The sequence below is a fragment of the Lampetra fluviatilis genome, chromosome 24 (assembly GCF_964198595.1).
Source record: "Lampetra fluviatilis chromosome 24, kcLamFluv1.1, whole genome shotgun sequence".
Taxonomy (NCBI): Eukaryota; Metazoa; Chordata; class Hyperoartia; order Petromyzontiformes; family Petromyzontidae; genus Lampetra; species Lampetra fluviatilis.
Genome location: NC_136298.1, coordinates 4,790,497 through 4,807,798, shown reverse-complemented (window position 1 = coordinate 4,807,798; position 17,302 = coordinate 4,790,497). Strand labels below are relative to the sequence as shown.

The 17,302-nt window shown below is 47.9% G+C and overlaps 1 protein-coding gene across 3 annotated transcripts in view; it reads left to right on the top strand.

Moving 5' to 3' along the window:
* The window catches only part of LOC144941090 (multiple PDZ domain protein-like), a 171,612-nt gene that overhangs the window by 60,677 nt on the left and 93,633 nt on the right, over positions 1-17,302 (top strand). Inside the window, exons 21-23 of one of the 3 annotated variants that reach the window (XM_078867554.1) lie at positions 1,756-1,866; positions 6,241-6,321; positions 7,958-8,228. In XM_078867554.1, coding sequence (XP_078723680.1) covers positions 1,756-1,866; positions 6,241-6,321; positions 7,958-8,228 — 463 coding nt within the window. Of the gene's footprint in view, positions 1-1,755; positions 1,867-6,240; positions 6,322-7,957; positions 8,244-17,302 lie in introns of all 3 variants that reach the window. The other 2 variants (XM_078867553.1, XM_078867555.1) reach the window with 2 other exon arrangements.

The window sequence follows — 17,302 nt, the reverse complement described above, 5'->3', positions numbered from 1 at the left end:
GTAGCCGCGTGAATGAAATACTGCCGGCGAGTGATAGAAGTTGGCGGTGGTGTTGCGACAACTTCGCCCATGATTTGAAACTTGGTGACCTTGTTATGCCCAGGAAAGGCTTCCTGAGCCCAACATGATTTTAGGGATCCCTGTTTAGTATCTTTTAAAAGATTATAGTTGAGTAAATTCTGACAGAAAGCAGAGACCGGAATGGCCTGGTAAAACTTACACCGTTGAGATGATAACGCAAACTCTACTGTGCAGATAGCCCCATCAGAACACACCCTACTTGCTGAACTGCCACACGTAGGTGCCTCGTGCCCTGCAGGTAAGCGTCTCGTGCGCATCATGGTTCCATCTCGGTGTGATCCACCAACACCGCATTCACAAGCTCCGTGTCATGAGAGCAGCCAGCGCTGCTCTGGCGCTCATTGCCAAGAATGCTTGCAGATGCATTATGGGGGAATATTGGCAGCAATCCAGACACTTTCTTGTCAAAGGCAGACAAGATGGTTCATGCAATGGTATCATAATCGTCGTCATCACCCTCATTTTTTTGCACATAATCGATGTGCAGCTTCCAGCAACACGATTGCACATTTTTTTATTTTAAGCTTTCGTGACTGCAGGGATTCATATTCTTGGTTCTTTCGGTAAAGTCACGTAGAAGGGAAATAATAAAATAATACAAATATTAAACAAATATTCTCACGACGTTTCGACTGCAACACAAGCAATCATCATCATGTGTGAAATCGACTGCAACACAAGCAATGATCATCAGGTGTGAAATCCACATCTGATGATGATTGCTTGTGTTGCAGTCGAAACGTCGTGAGAATTCTTATTGTTTTATATTTGTATTATTTTATTATTTCCCTTCTACGTGACTTTACCGAAAGAACCAAGAATACGATTGCACATGTTTACGTTGTGAACCAGTGGCATGTTTGCTTTACAAGGGAGATTAAAATGCATTGCATTTACAACCGCCCCAAAGTAATTACAGTAGTACACATTGGAGCGTGCCTTATCTTGCACGTATTGCAGCTCGGTGCTCACTCCGTGGTGCGCCCTGTGGCTCTTTCCTTGTCGGCAGAGATAGCTTTCGTCGTTGCTGAGTTGCGTGTGTTTTTACGTGTTGCATGCTCCCACACACGCCGGTAGTTTGTAGCGCAGTGCGCTCATCAACGCACTATAACCCTGTCGACCTGCATTCGATTCCCAGCCATGGCCAACATTAATTGGCCACTGATATCTGAACTTGGTTGGCCCTTCCCTAGGTCGGCTCGGCCTTAAAATGAGTACCGAGTGCAGGGTTTAAACATCAGCACTGGGGAGACGAAGGCTGTGGTGTTGGCCTCATCACCCCATTGTGCACTATTCCAGACTTAATAGGCATTTTACTAACAGTACTTGCCCGAAAAGTACGCTGTATGGCTGTTTAGTACTTTTGTGTGTGTGTGTGTGTCTGTGTAATGTGGGTCATTGCGTTGCCGTGTGTGTATTGTGTGTGGATTTCAATGGTGAGTGCTCGTCTGCATTTGCAGATGAGGCATGCTTGGCGACATGTGGTGCGATCCTGACGAGAACCGACTTGTTTATTCCCCAATCAATCGAACCACTCCCTGTCTCGCACCGTGCTCCTTAATAGGCGCTCGCCAACAGCACTTGCTCCGACCACTTGCGAGTCCACACGCCGACCTCTTTGCTGGCGTGTGCGTGCATTCGTTTATTGTCGGTTGCGTCCGCACCCCGGCGCAGGTCAACGGAGTGCGGCTCCTGGACGTCACGCATGCAGAGGCCGCGGCCTTGCTGAAGCGCTCGGGCAGCCCGCTCGTGCTGACCGTGCAGTCCCTCGTGACCGTCCCACGGGTGAGTGAGTGAACGAGTGAGTGAGTCACGTGGGGTTACATCATGGGGACCTCCTTTGCCAGTACCAAAATATACTAATAGGGTTTTCCCCCTTTTTTTCTGGCAACAAAACTGACACCTTTTGCAAGGAATCATGCTTACATTAACCACAATACTTGCGCCTTTTGGCGTCATCTGGTCGAACATCATATGAGACTAGGCTCTAAAGAAAGCTGTCTCTGGTGTGGACCAATCTGTTTCAAAGACAATGCATAAATGATCAGAGTATTGTTTTTTGTTTGCATTTGACTGCAAGTATTGTGGTTCATGTAAGCATGATTCCTTGCAAAAGGTGTCAGTTTTGTTGCCAGAAAAAAGGGGAAAAACCCTATTAGTTCATGTTGGGTTCTTTACTACGGCTGTGCTGCCAGGCAAAGCAATTTGCCGCACCTGCTTAGGGTTTTTGATTACATTTGTTAAGGCCAGGAGCATGGAAGCATAGTACGTTAATGGATTTTGCTGGACTCGCCTCCCTGTGCTGCCCACGGAATGAGCCTGACGGCCTATAACACCTGTTGTGTAGGTGTAAGCAAATTACTTGGTGATATTGCATTGGCGGTGGTACACAAGCACAAATAACAGAAATCCGTGAGACTATACAAAACCCCAAAAACACACCACACATCGAAAATCGTCAAACAACTCGCAGTACGTCCAGAAAGCTCATCGGAGGGGAAGGTGTGGGGTCGGTCCTTGTGTATGCTGAGCAGTCTTTGTGAATTCACAAACCTTAACCTGCTGTTTGACTTTCATTTGTAATTTACATTGGAGAGTATTTATCTACGGGCAGCACGGAAGCAATTTGTAGTGTGATTTAAGGCATCGCTGATTAAAATGAACTTGCATTTTTCCCTCCGTGATTGTAGTCCGTCAGTAGCGACGACCGGCCTTTACTTGACGATCGTGATTATGAAGCCACCGTGCGCTCTGACCCTTTGCTGCCAAGGTAGTTGAGCAGTCCCATTGGCCTCTGGTTCGTTTTGAATTGGTCTGTTGCCTCGAAATGCACAGCCACCTGATTGTATTGTGTGGAATTGCCAAAACACCTCCCGCTGTAGAGTTGCATTGCTTGTGATAGAAAACCATGCGTACGCCGGTATTTTGTTCCTCTGCCTGGGAATAAATAAGCGGATAATGCCGCGCTTATCTGCCCCTCCCGTGTAAAAATAAAATCACTTTTTTTACACGTAACATCAGCCATGCTGCTTTCTTGGGAGGTCATCGTTTCAGTAGCATTGGTTCAATACGAGCAAATGATGGACCGCATTTTACATTCGGTGTCTCACCAAAAGTCAGGCTCACTTTTGAACCACTTATGCTCACTCTACTCTCCTCCGCTTCAGCAATCACGGCTTTCTTCAAAGCCCCCAGTCAACCTTTGAGTGGGAGGTTGCTCATTCTCTCTGCTGCGCCTCTCATCTGTATTGACCTTCCCACAGCCATCCGTGCTGTCAACTCCCTGCCCCTGTTCAAGTCCAGACTCAGCACCTCCTTTTTTTCCACCACCCATGACCGACTGCTTCCTTAATTAAAATAAATCTGCTCACTCTTTCTTTGCAGAATCTTGAGATGTGGTTAGATTTAGACTCGATATAAATCCTAATTTGGTTCTATTCACAAACTGGCAGGCTAGTGTATGACCTGTAATTGAAAGGGCTTGCGTTCAAATCCTATTCATGGGTCGACTCGGCTTTTCATCTCTGAGGCCGATACAATTACACTGGTCAACAAAAAAAAACATTTTTTTCTGGCCTGGACTTTTGCAGCTGTTTTAGACTAATTTCAGGGTGCTGATTCCAAATCTGATCTTAGATTTGCTCTAACACATCTCATTTTTATGCTATCGGCATACCCCATTTTCATTGATTTTACCCGAAATTAACTCTGTCACTTATGATTGCAAGTTGTTGCGAGTCAGTGACTGCTTTAGTCTTAAAATATGGTGCTGTATTTTTAGGATAGTGTGTTTATAATATCATTTTATGTAGATATCCACATTTTAAAAATATTTTTCTTCTGCAGTTTTTATTGAAAATGCAATATTTGATATCTCAAAAACCTGATGTGATAGACAAAAACTGATACCAGATTTGGAATCGGCACCCCAAAATTACATTAAAACCGTTGGAATACTTTATGCCAGAAAAAGTGTGTTGACCAGTGTTATTAGCACTTTGTGGAAAGTCAAAAGCGGTTGTCCTGTGGAGTAACTGCCCACTGCCATAGGATTGTGGAATGTCTACCACTGGCTCAGGGCTATTAACAGAGGTGTGCAACCACCCCTTGCACCATTTGAGCCAGGGCTTTGCATTTTGCCTTTTCACGGCTTCAGTTAAACAATTGTTATTTTACCGTCGGGTATTGCAATTCGTGTTTCATCGACATTGCAAAATTTCCCGTCTCATCGTATGTCAAGTATGACTGCAAAGGGGCATTCCTGGCAGTGCATTGGGTGTTAAAGGAAGATGCCTACCCAAAAAGTACACAGCTGAAGCCTTCTACAAGAGCGGTTCCGCGTGTCTGTACGCACATGTCAGTGGGCCGCTTGAAAGATGTTGGGTAATGATTGGTGTAATCATGCAGTGTCTTTTTTTCTTTTATTACCTGGGCATAGTACATCAATCAAATAGCACTGCAATTCCGATCGAAATAATGTGTCCCCTTTACGCGATTACGGAAATATGTTCCTTTAATCCCGACCGCAAGCTGACGTTTACATCCGTGCCGAGATGTGTGACGGTGCATTGAGTTTCATGCGTGTCAAATGATTTGACTCATTCCATTAATAAGTCATGCTTTATACAATTATATATTCTGTACTCTTCTGCAGAATGGCACCCCGTATGTATTGTCTGGACGATTGTGTAATTTTTGACTGAGGTTGCCTCATGTTTTGGGAATTGTCCAGATACACACCACGACCCTGTCTCCCCCCTTGCTCCCTTGACTACGTCTTACGTTTGAAGATTCGTTCGTGAGAAAGAAAGGCTTTTACTTGGGTTTGAACCGAGCCGTAGCAGCTCGCGAGGGACGCGGCTGCAGTGACGTCATGAGAGCGCTATCACGGAGAACCTAAAAGTCAACCTTTAAAGGGCTCTTATTTTCACGCGATAACATTGGCCAAACAGATGTTATGTTCACAACATAACATCTGTTTGCTTTGAGAGTTGGGTAATCCCGTGCTACCTCCGATTAGCGCGGTTGGCTACATAAGGCCTGAAAGAAGTTCAACATACAATACACATGTATTAATTTAAATATTGGTTTGGTCTATTTTCCACAATTTTATCCGAATTGTGCCGTCGTTGTCATGTCGTGAGACGAAGTATCCAATCAGAACTCTCGGAGGGCGGTGCACTCTTTTGTGTTTTTGAGAATGACCCGCAGGAAGTGAATACCTCCAAGCTCCCTCTAGGGATCCCTTCAAAGTGACCTCTTGTTCGCATAGAAGGGGGGCAGCACTTTCCTTCTCGCCCTAAATATCAGTTCTTAGAATATCAGTTCTTAGAACTGATATTTAGCCAAATTAAGTGTGGAACCATATTTAATGTGATAGTTTGTGCAGCCCTTGATGACCAGGCTTTAGACCATAAACTCGCTACACCTGAGCATCCCAATTAGCTAATGAGTACTTCTACAAGGACGACCACAGCCCAAGACTATCAGCAGTGGGCGGTAGTTACAGGACGTCTCAGGGGTCGAATCAGGCAGCTGCCTCTGTGTTTAATCAGAGGCAGCTGCCTGCTTCAACAACTAGCATGATGGTAAGATCACGACCGCTGTTTAGTTTGTTGTCCCCCCCCGCACCTCGAATTAGCACGGTTCGGCTACGTACGGTGCGAAAGAAGTTCATCGTACATACAGTCCATACAAAAACAAAGATCCCCCGTATAGCCTTGACAGACTGTAGGGGCAAGTGCTGTTAGCGAGCACCTATGAAGGCCGGAACGGTACACGAGGGGGTGGGTGGCTAGCACCACGCCCGACCGCCTTTGTCTCCCCAGTGGCGATGTTTACACACCGCACCAGGTACTCATTTCAGGCTGAGTCGACCTAGGGGAGGCCCAGGACCGATTCAGATAATCGTCACCGGTGTTTGCCGTGAGTGGGAATCGAACTCGGTTCGCCAGGTTCATAGCGCAGCGTGCTAACCGCTACACAACCACTCCCCACAGTCCATACAGCATACACACATGCCGACGGTCTTGGGCCATGGTCGTCCCTGCCTGGATTCGAATCCGGGATCTCAGCGGTTGCAGCCCAGCGCTCTCACCTCGAGCCACCCAGCCAACTCCCAAGCGCTGCCCTCTCATATTTCTGTCTCCGTGTCGGCAGCCGCACAGCGTGCACACCCTCCTGATGGCTCCGCAGTTGCCCCAAGAAGAGCAGGTGGAGGTCAAGGTGCATCGTGCACAGGTGACTGAGTGGCAACAGTGAAGCCCTCGTTTTTCTGCTTGATTTGCCAACTCCCGCCTCCCATCGTGATTGTCATCTTCATCAGCCGTCGTCTGTCCACTTGCTGGATGAAGGCCATCGCGATCGCCCATCTCGCGCGTGAGCTGACCTCATCGCTCCCTCTGTCGTCTGTCGCGGTTGGTTTTCCTGTCAGGGCTGTTCACCCCTTTGGCTGCCGCTGTGCCGTCAGCGTTAACCGTCAACCAGCCTATCTTCCTGCCCAAGCCCACTTTGTGTAACCGTCAGTGCGATGTCTTCCTGTGTGGCTCTCAGTGTAATTCCCAGCATGTCCCCTCCCTGCGCTTATTTATTAACATTTCAGCGTTTGTTTAATTTCCTTCGTCATTGTCAATGCTTCTAATCCACATCTCGTAAGCGAACAATGTGCATTCCGCCTCCACGCAGACACAGGTGCTGACGGTACGGTCAGCACCGGTACTGTGGAGGCAAAGCAGGTGGCCGAGTGTGTGTGGTGTGTGGGGTAGTGCAACAGTTGGCGTGTTGCGCTGCGAACCCAGCGACCCGAGTTCGATTCCTGCTCATGGCCAACAACAGTGACGATTTTCAGAATCAGTCCTGGGCCTCCCTAGGTCGACTCGGCCGCAAATGAGTACCTAATGCGATGTGTAAACATTAACATTTAGAGATAAAGGTGGCCGTGCATGGGGTTAGCCACCCACCCCCTCGTGTGCCGTGCCAGCCCTCATGTACTCGCTAACAGCACTTGCCCTAACAGTTTGTTAAGGCTATACGGGGGATATTTATCTTTGTGTTGCATGCCCCCTCCACCTTTTGTGTCATCACGGACTTAATAGGTGCTCACTAACTAAGAGCACTTCCACAGTGGTTATCCGTCATGGACAGATTGGCTCAAACATAGGAATGTGGAAATTCCCTTTCCTGGTTTAAAACCATAAACGGAAACGAGCATTGCTCATTGGCTCTTTGAGGCACTTTTAAATGATCCGCCGCATCCTCTGACCCGAAATAGAAAGTTTGCGTTTTGTCCAGTTTTTCCTGCATATGCGGTGGTGGAAAAGTGGTCAACGCACTGTGCCATGATCCCGGAGAAATTGCTCCATTTCCAGCCTTGTCATCCATTCCTCGCTCTCCCTTGGGTCTGCTCAACCTTAACGGAGCGCCTGGGACAGTGCGTTAACATCAGCACTGGGGAGACAATGGGGGAGGGGGGGGGGGCGCGTGTGGTTTTGGCCACACCACCCTCCCCCCATCTCATCGAGGACCAGCATTGATCAATCCACTGCTGGATGATGTCGAAGGCAAACCAAGATGTAACATTTTCACCTTGCATTAATAAGTGCTCGCAAACAGCACTTGCCCTAACAGCCCGAGCAGGCTCTAGGGGGCGGGGGGGGCCTTTGTGGGCTTTTTTCTTGGATATCTGAAAAATATCTTTGTATCAGAATCAGAATCTTGATTTATACTGGAGGAATCCAATGAGCAAATAAAGCTCTTTTTCACAGATCTCCAGCAGCCCATCGGATTGCTCCGGTATGAATAGAGACACTGATTCTGAACGGCCACCGTGTGTATGCCGCCTGTGACTATGGGCGCTGGCGTGCGAACGAACGGACAGGCGCACGCGCGCGCCGGGCAGCTGGCAGACGCGGCGGACTGCGCCCCCAAGCAGCCGGGCACCGCAGCGGGGCCGGGCGCCGGGCCTGGCGCTCCCGCCCCAGCCCAGCCGCAGCGGGGATCGCCCACCGCTCCTCTGTCCCACCTCGAGGAGGACGATGAGGAGGTGGACGTCGACGAGGAGGAGGAGGACGAGCAGCAGCCAGGGGACAGAGCCGGCTCTGCGGGGCTGAGCCAGGGTGAAGGAGAGGAGCTTGGGGAGCAGGACTTGGGTGAGCTCACAGAAGGTGAGGTGTCCCGACGGCTGGCACGACGGTACGATCGGCGCCTGTTTTGGGGTTGTTTTTGAACTGCTTTTTTGTGTTCAGTTGTTGTCTTTCTTCCTCACCGCCCGATTAGCACGGTTGGACTACGTACCGTACAAAAGAAATTCGACGTTACCGCGAAGCTAATTGTGATCCTAGATTTGAAGCTTTCGTGACTGCAAGGATTCATACTCTTAGGTTTTTTCGGTAAAGTCACGTAGGTAAAAAATAATAAAAATAAAATAATAATGAATGAAAATAACTCAATTAAATCACGACGTTTCGGAGGCAACACAAGTCTCCGTCTTCAGGTGGGACCGTCACAGCTAAATTTACTGTATCAAGTGAGGAGAAATCCAATCCTAGATAAGCCCCTCCCCCCTCCCCTAAACTTGGATTTCTCTCTGATCTTGTCTCTTGGATTTCTCCTCACTTGATACAGTAAATTTAGCTGTGACGGTCCCACCTGAAGACGGAGACTTGTGTTGCCTCCGAAACGTCGTGATTTAATTGATTTATTTTCATTTATTATTATTTTATTTCTATTATTTTTTACCTACGTGACTTTACCGAAAAAATATAAGACTAATTGTGATCGCCTGTGACCACATCACCCGGAGTTGTGCCCGATCCCGCCAGAAGCTAACGTCGGGGATTCGAGCCTGGATAGTGCTGAGATGGGCGACCTACATGCGCACCAGTCTTGTTTGTCGGCGTACGTGGGGTTGTGCGGTGGTGTGGGCATCGGAGGGCAGTGCAGTAGAGACCGTTGTGCTGTGTCACGTGGCTCCTGTTCTTCCCGCTTTCGCCAACGCCCATTGACCGGCGTGTGGTGAAGTGTGGACAACCCTGACGACCCGCACGATGTGACGGGGCTCTCATCCAGCTGTGGTTGGGCGATAGGGCCGTGTACAATGCACACGCCGCGTCGTGATGCCACGTCGGGCCAGGGGGCCGATGGGGGTTAGGACAGTCAAGAAGTTTGCAAGTTCAAATCCCGGTCGCACGTCAAGGTAGTCTGTTGTTGTCTCAAGGTGATGGGGGGGGGGATCAGTAACGTGAGTTTAACTTTGGACACCCCCCCCCCCCTTCCTTGTTAACCTTCTTTTACAGGGGTATCAGAGCTTGGGAAGACACCAGGGGGTTGTACATTTTATTGAAAAAGTTTATTGAAACGTGCGGTTTAGACAGGTTCCCATCACGCTGTCATCCGTAATGTGTTTGTGCTCATGTCCAACCCCCTCCTACATCCTCCGTGGTGCACCTAAATATTCGTTCGTTCCTTCACTTCTCAGTCCGCTTGCCGCGGTGAGGGTCGCCGCGGTGAGGGTCGCCGCGGCAGCATGTTGAGTTGGGAATTCCGGACCTCCCTTTCCCTGGCGACAGACTCGAGCTCTTCCTGGGGAATTCCCAGGCGTTCCCAGGCCAGCCGAGCAACATCGCTCCTGCCAGCGTGTCCTGGGCAGACACCCTGGGGTCTTCGCCCAGTGGGACATGCCCGGTTTCTATTTTTCTGCATAAAATACTTTTGGGAAAAACAAGATATTTGCGGAAAGGTGTGGTTATGATTAATTTTCCCATACGGAACCTTTTCTTGTCAGGATTTTGTTGCTGTTCGTAAAATGAACTGCATAATCCGCCGCAGTTTAAATGATGCAGAGTGCAAAGCAAACACGTGACCCAGATTGGTATAAAAGTCACTTGATTGGATCAGCAGGTCGCATCTGGTGGGGTATTATGTGGGTACTTCCATCTCTTGGCAGACGTCTGGTCGGCGTGGAAGAGTAGGCCAAATACCTTCTGCTGTAAGGGGAGCTCTCTCCAACTCCCTCTAGTGGAGACCCTTCTGCTAGCAGTTTCGTGCAGTTGCAGGCATTATATTAAACGCACGGATAAAATAAGCATTTATATATTGTAATTGTACTGTTAGTTTGAACGTGAACTTAATACAGCGTATCATTCCTGTGGACTAGTCATTGCCACGAGAATGTGCATTCGTGATGAGCACCACCCCATTTGTATTTTGAGCAGGGAAATATCGTCTTTTGATTTGTGATGTAATGCATTGTTACATAATTGTGCGTGTGCGTAATGAGCATATTATGTAACAATAATCAAAACAATTATACCACGCGATCATATTTAATCTTACTTATCGTTTGGCACACACACACGCGCATATTTTCTACCTTGCCTTGTTAACCGTCGACACAGTAATTTGCGTGCGTGGGTTGTGTGTTACGTTTCAAAAGGAACATTGGACTGTATTTTGATGCTTTGTTAACCAGAGCATTGCTGTGATCACACAGCTGTGCAGCGTTCCGATCATAATTTCAATAGATGTTAGAATCAGGGTGCTTTGCATGCAAGGTGAGTTGGCTTAACGCTGCTTCACAATGACAGCGGGATGATAAGGGAGGGGCAGGAGGAGGATGGAGCCAGTCAAACCGAATCAAAAGCTCCGCACGAACTCTCAAATCAGCAAAGTGCTCCCGCTGTGCGTCCTTTGAAAAGCGGCATGGCATTTACCCAGTGGTGGAAAGAAAACAAATGAGCAGCCAATTTGCTGCCAATGTGACAATGTGGTGGGGCTTTACACAGTGATTATCGTGGATGTCGGTGGCGTGGTGGTTAGCGTACTGCGCTGCAAACCCCGATCGCTCCAGTTCGAGTCCTGACCGAAGCTTTCCATCAATGGTGGATACCCGAAACTATTTAAACTGAAAAACTGCTAAACATTTTTTTATTTTATTTTACAAGGTGAGGCCCACTGAGCTGCATCGGTCTTCTTTCAGAAGCGACCTGGCCACAAATGATAGCTCAGTAAAGTGCCTTGTCACGTGGAAATGTATAGACCCGGAGAAAAATTCACGTGACCACGGAGAGAGAGACACATGCAAACTCCAAATACACAGGTGTCAGGGTCGGGATCGAACCGACGACCTCCTGTGTGTACCAGGCGAGGTAGTTAACATCTCACTACCGTGGCACCCATCCCGGCCCTGGGCCTCGTTTAGATTAACTCAGCCTTAAAGGAGTAACGTGCGGTATGGAAAAACAACAGCGTTGGGGAGAAAACTCACCCCCACTTTCCCCCCTCTTGTACGCAGTGGCGGCCTTCATAGGTGCTCCCTATAACAGCACTTGCCCAAATAGTCTGTTCAGGCTACACGGTGGAGCTTTGTCTTTGTAGTGCATGTCAGATTTCGCTCGTGTCACCTGTCACCTGGGGCTTTGCTGTCAGAGTTTTTGTTTAGCGCAGGGATGTGGATTTGCAATGTCCTGTGTGAAGTCGGTGTTTGTCTTGGCTGTCTGTTTTGTTTGCTGTGCTTATTGTCATCAGGAGGTGTGCACAGAAGGAGAGAATCATGGTCTGTCAAAACAGTCGAAACGCGTAACGTTTGCGATTGTTGTTGTAACGTTCTTACCCCGTTCCCTGACCGTGCATCTGTAAAAAAGGGCTTTGTAGCTCATCGGATTTCTCCAGTATAAAGACAGATTATGAGTTTGGTCCATTGTTCATGATAGAGATGTCGATGCGTGTTTGGCAAAAATGGGATGAAAGCGACGTTTGAAAATGTGAGTTGGGCCCATAGTGCCTTCGAGGACTTGGACATGTTAGTTATGCCCATGATTCATAAATGAAACAGAGAAATATCGATACAGTGGTAGAGAATTAGTTATTATTTACAACATAGACAGGTACGATGTTGCGTACGCTATGCTATCATTTCCTTACGAATCCACCTTGGCCAATAATGTTTTGTAGCACATTAACATTTTGCTTAAATCCATGGTATGTAAATCATAGACCGGGATCATCATATAGACTTTAAGCAGGTATGCAATGGCATAATCCACGTTATAATATCCTTGTTACATCACCACCACTACCAGGCAGTACTCTGTACTGCTGAACCTTTACTAACCCCCAATGCATTAGTGCCCATATCACGTGTGAATACATTTTCAAAAGTGCAATTGCATCATGTGTACCCGTCGGTAACCGCATAATGGTATGACCCATATCTGCGTGAACACCCCTGGTGCCCCTTCACCCCCCCACCCCCCGGCCTCCACAGTAAAATGGTACGACCCAAATCCCAGAAGCTGTTCCACTCAGATCCAGATCCATTCTGATGTGATTTCACTCGACAGGAAGCTGGATCTTGCCCAGCACTTGGCGGTTGATCTCTGGGGTTTGGACATTTATATTGTGTGATTTGGGGATACGTGGGTCATTTTTGCTTCTGTTTTGAGTTTCTTGAAAACAAAAAAATAGTACAGCCTTAATGGATGACATTCTTGGGTTTTTTCGGTAAAGTCACGTGGGTAAAAAAGATCAAATTAAAATTAATTAAAGTAAAATAAAAATAAAATAAAAATCACGACGTTTCGGAGGCAACACAAGCTTCCGTCTTCAGGTGTAACCGTCACACCACGCTTGCTGTATCAAGTAAATGAGAAATTCTAAGAGATCCGACCCCGTATATATACTAGTTGAGGGGGGAGGAGCCAGGACAGGCCCCCTTTTTATTATTATGGTAAGGTTGGTGCGGCTGAAACTACGGCTAGTCTACATAACAAAGGACTGAGCCTTTGCTATGTAGACTGGCTGAGAGGGGGTGGTGCCAGAGTTGTTAAAATGCAGCTGCTGCTAATGGGACCGAGTCCCTGACATGTAGATGGTAAAAGCAAAAAAGAAGGTTAGGAAGAAACAGCCTCCTGCTACGTTGCTTGGTGGGTAAAACTTAAAGCAGGAAACCAGCGTGTGAAAAAAGAAGCTAAACATGATAAAACAAATGAATGACTCTGGTGCATGGGCTGGGATACTCACAACCTACTGTGCTGTGAGGTTGCAGTATCCCGAACAGGCCATTGATCTATCTGTGCAATATTTAAGCGCTCATGTCCAATACGCATTTATTTCCTCCCAAGTTATCCGGCATCCTCCTGACACACACGTACCTATTGAGGGATTGGCAAAACATTCCACTGCTTCAAGAAGAGGAATACATGGTGATCATAGGTTTTTCCCCCTTTTTTTCTGGCAACAAAACAGGTGTTAAGATGTTGAAACACCAAGCTGAAACCTTTTCACAAGGAATCAAGAAAGCTGTCTCTGGTGTGGACCTATCAGTTTCAAGGACAATGCTTATATTATCTTTTTTTTTGCATTCTGACCAGAAGCATTGTGCTTAATGCAGACGTGATTCCTTGTAAAAGGTTTCAGTTTGGTGTTTTAACATCTTAACACCTGTTTTGTTGCTAGAAAAAAGGGGAAAAACCTATGATCATATTTTGGTACTGGCAAAGGAGGTCCCATGAGGAAATACATCGTCTTTTTTAATGTTTCGTCTTAAATCTCCCAACTTCTCTACACCCAGCAGCATACATGGGTAGACCAAAGTTGAACAGCGAGTAATGTGTTGTGGGGTAAAGTTGTCACTCGAAGCAGTGGCGTGAGCAAGCGATTGCGGGGCTGCCAACTTTGCCTAAAATGTTTAATCCAGCAAATGCTTTGCTCTTCACCCAATGGACTGCCCCTGCTGCTGCCGCCTCAGTGATTGCATCCGGGGGTGGCACTTGGAGTTTTCCACCGCGTAGCAGCAGCAGCAGCTGCAGGGCTCTTATCCCGGCAAATGTCACAATCAGATTTCCACTTGACGTTATAGATGAATGCATTTAATTTACAAAGCTGTCCACTTGACTGCAGCCATCTTTTTTTCTTTTCCCCATCTCGGGCAGGATAGCCCGCGAGTACTGTGCAACGTTCGCGTAATGCGATTTAAAATATCCACTTCGTACAAGCTGTAGCAGGGCAATACGTTACGGGGCCGAGTGGTGGATCCAAATCTGGGGCGATTGGGGTGATATCCCCCTACCTCCACCATCCCCCTCCCGTGAAACCCAGATTAAATGTTTTATTATTATTGATATTTACCAGAGCAGATGCATTGCATGTAATTTTTACGGAGGACCCTATTTTGAAGAAAGGTTGAAACATTTGGACAGCCCTGCCTCGTGGGGAAGTTTTAATAATCCGCTTTCGTTCCAGGCCCTGCAGATTTAATGGAATAATACCCACGGCATCCTTCGGTCCCAGTGTGGTGTTCCGTGTCTCTGTATAGCCAGGTGTGAAATTGACACCTATTGAAGTTCATGACAAATGTTCCAACAAAGGTGGCATGCGTTGTGTATCCGGCCGTTTGGCATGGCAGTTGAGCGAGTGTCTCATGATGGGAAGGTTGTGAGTTCACACTCCTGATTGGTGGTTAACCCAGCCCATCATCCCCACTGGGTCAGTAAATGAGTACCACTTCGTGAGGAAATTCAGCAATGGTTATCCTATGGATAGACGTGCCCCCGTCATGTGAATGTGGAATTTTCACCACTGCCTCAGGGCCGCTAACAGGAGATGAGCACTGCCTCAATGCCCATTTGAGCAGCACGCCGCTATTCGAAGCGTTTGAATCGATGATCTAAACATTAGTTAGAATATGCACATGTGATTGTTTGAAATACCTTTTTAATCAGCGGAGGCCACGTACGTAATAATGATGATGGTGATGCTGCTGCTACGGGTGCTGATGGTTGTGTGGTTGTCTGTTGGTGATGGTAATGATGCTGCTGCTACGGGTGCTGATGGTTGTGTGGTTGTCTGTTGGTGATGGTAATGATGCTGCTGCTACGGGTGCTGATGGTTGTGTGGTTGTCTGTTGGTGATGGTAATGATGCTGCTGCTACGGGTGCTGATGGTTGTGTGGTTGTCTGTTGGTGATGGTAATGATGCTGCTGCTACGGGTGCTGATGGTTGTGTGGTTGTCTGTTGGTGATGGTAATGATGCTGCTGCTACGGGTGCTGATGGTTGTGTGGTTGTCTGTTGGTGATGGTAATGATGCTGCTGCTACGGGTGCTGATGGTTGTGTGGTTGTCTGTTGGTGATGGTAATGATGCTGCTGCTACGGGTGCTGATGGTTGTGTGGTTGTCTGTTGGTGATGGTAATGATGCTGCTGCTACGGGTGCTGATGGTTGTGTGGTTGTCTGTTGGTGATGGTAATGATGCTGCTGCTACGGGTGCTGATGGTTGTGTGGTTGTCTGTTGGTGATGGTAATGATGCTGCTGCTACGGGTGCTGATGGTTGTGTGGTTGTCTGTTGGTGATGGTAATGATGCTGCTGCTACGGGTGCTGATGGTTGTGTGGTTGTCTGTTGGTGATGGTAATGATGCTGCTGCTACGGGTGCTGATGGTTGTGTGGTTGTCTGTTGGTGATGGTAATGATGCTGCTGCTACGGGTGCTGATGGTTGTGTGGTTGTCTGTTGGTGATGGTAATGATGCTGCTGCTACGGGTGCTGATGGTTGTGTGGTTGTCTGTTGGTGATGGTAATGATGCTGCTGCTACGGGTGCTGATGGTTGCGTGGTTGTCTGTTGGTGATGGTAATGATGCTGCTGCTACGGGTGCTGATGGTTGTGTGGTTGTCTGTTGGTGATGGTAATGATGCTGCTGCTACGGGTGCTGATGGTTGTGTGGTTGTCTGTTGGTGATGGTAATGATGCTGCTGCTACGGGTGCTGATGGTTGTGTGGTTGTCTGTTGGTGATGGTAATGATGCTGCTGGGGATGATGATGATTATGGTAAATTTGTTGCAGCTGAAGACTGATGCTGCTGCTGCTGCTGCAGTTTAAGGACGGTGCTACCAATGATGATTATGATGACTGCCGATGGTGATGCTGCTGCTTCTGCTGTTGATACAAAAAATGATTGTTTGGTGAAAGCATTGTTCTGTCGTGCGTGCGGCTTTTCTCCGGATACTTCAGTAAGGAATTATCCAATCCTCCCAATTCATTACTCTCCTTAAAAAGGTGTCTTGAGATTCTGTGGGAATTCCTGAATATTGGACTTTATTTTAGTACGAGACATACAGTATTTAACGGATTTATCAATTTAAATACATTATTAAACTCGCAACATACACACATTGATTATTTATAATCCATGCAAATGATATGATAATATGTGTGGGTGAAGCCGTGGCACACTGGCTCACCGCTGGGCTGGGTGACTTTAGTTTTAGAATCCCCGCTCCGACTCTCACCAGTGGCGGTCAATATCTGAACTTCTCCTGGGGGGCCCCTGTCACCAACCCGCACCGACCAGTATGGTGAAGCACAGTTAAATAACCTCACGACACACGCAGCGTGTGGAGGCCTTCATGCAGCAGTGGATCAGTACTGATTGTATGTAGCATATTCAACGAATCAACAATCAACACAATTTTTGTTGTTTTTTTTATAATCTAATAATCACCATTTCTGCAGCCTTAGCTTCACACACATGAGGATAATCGCTCCAAACATGGCCCTTTTGCTCTGCTGGCCGTGATTCGCGACACGCGGCTGTCAGACATCAGCGGTCGACCGCAACTTAAGTCGGCCCGAGAACCCTCAAATGCAGCCCGGGCGAATCTGCGTTCAAACTCACGGCGACCTCGAGCGTGCTCTTGTCACGTGCCTCCTCCTCCTCCACTCGGTGACTCTTGACCGTGGCTGGAGAGGCTGATCACGGCGCTCATGCATGTTCCGCTAATTATGTGACTGCGAGCGCGGGGACCCCTCGAGGTGCATCGGTGCCTGCCTGCCTGCGCGCCCACTCCCGCCCGCGTGTGTGCGTGTGTGCGTGTGTGCGTGTGTGCCTCGTTGGCCGCCCCCCCCCGTCGTCGTAGGAAGCGTGTGCAATAGACAAACGCGACGTAATTGTGACTTGTTCCTCTCCACGTTGTGCAGCGGCGGTCAAAGCGTGAGATTTGAGGCTGAGCAAAAGAACACGCTTGGTTCCCAGTGGGGTAGATATCTCTTTGTGCCAGCCTCTGGGACATTGCTCATTTCAACTGGACTGTTATAATCCTCCCCTACAACCGTTGCTCATATATAATGTTGATGTCTATGATTGTGCCTCTTTCAGTAGAGATCTCATCTTCAATGTCTATGCCTGTCGATCTCTCTGTCCTTTCCTCTCTCCTCGCCCACCCCTCCCC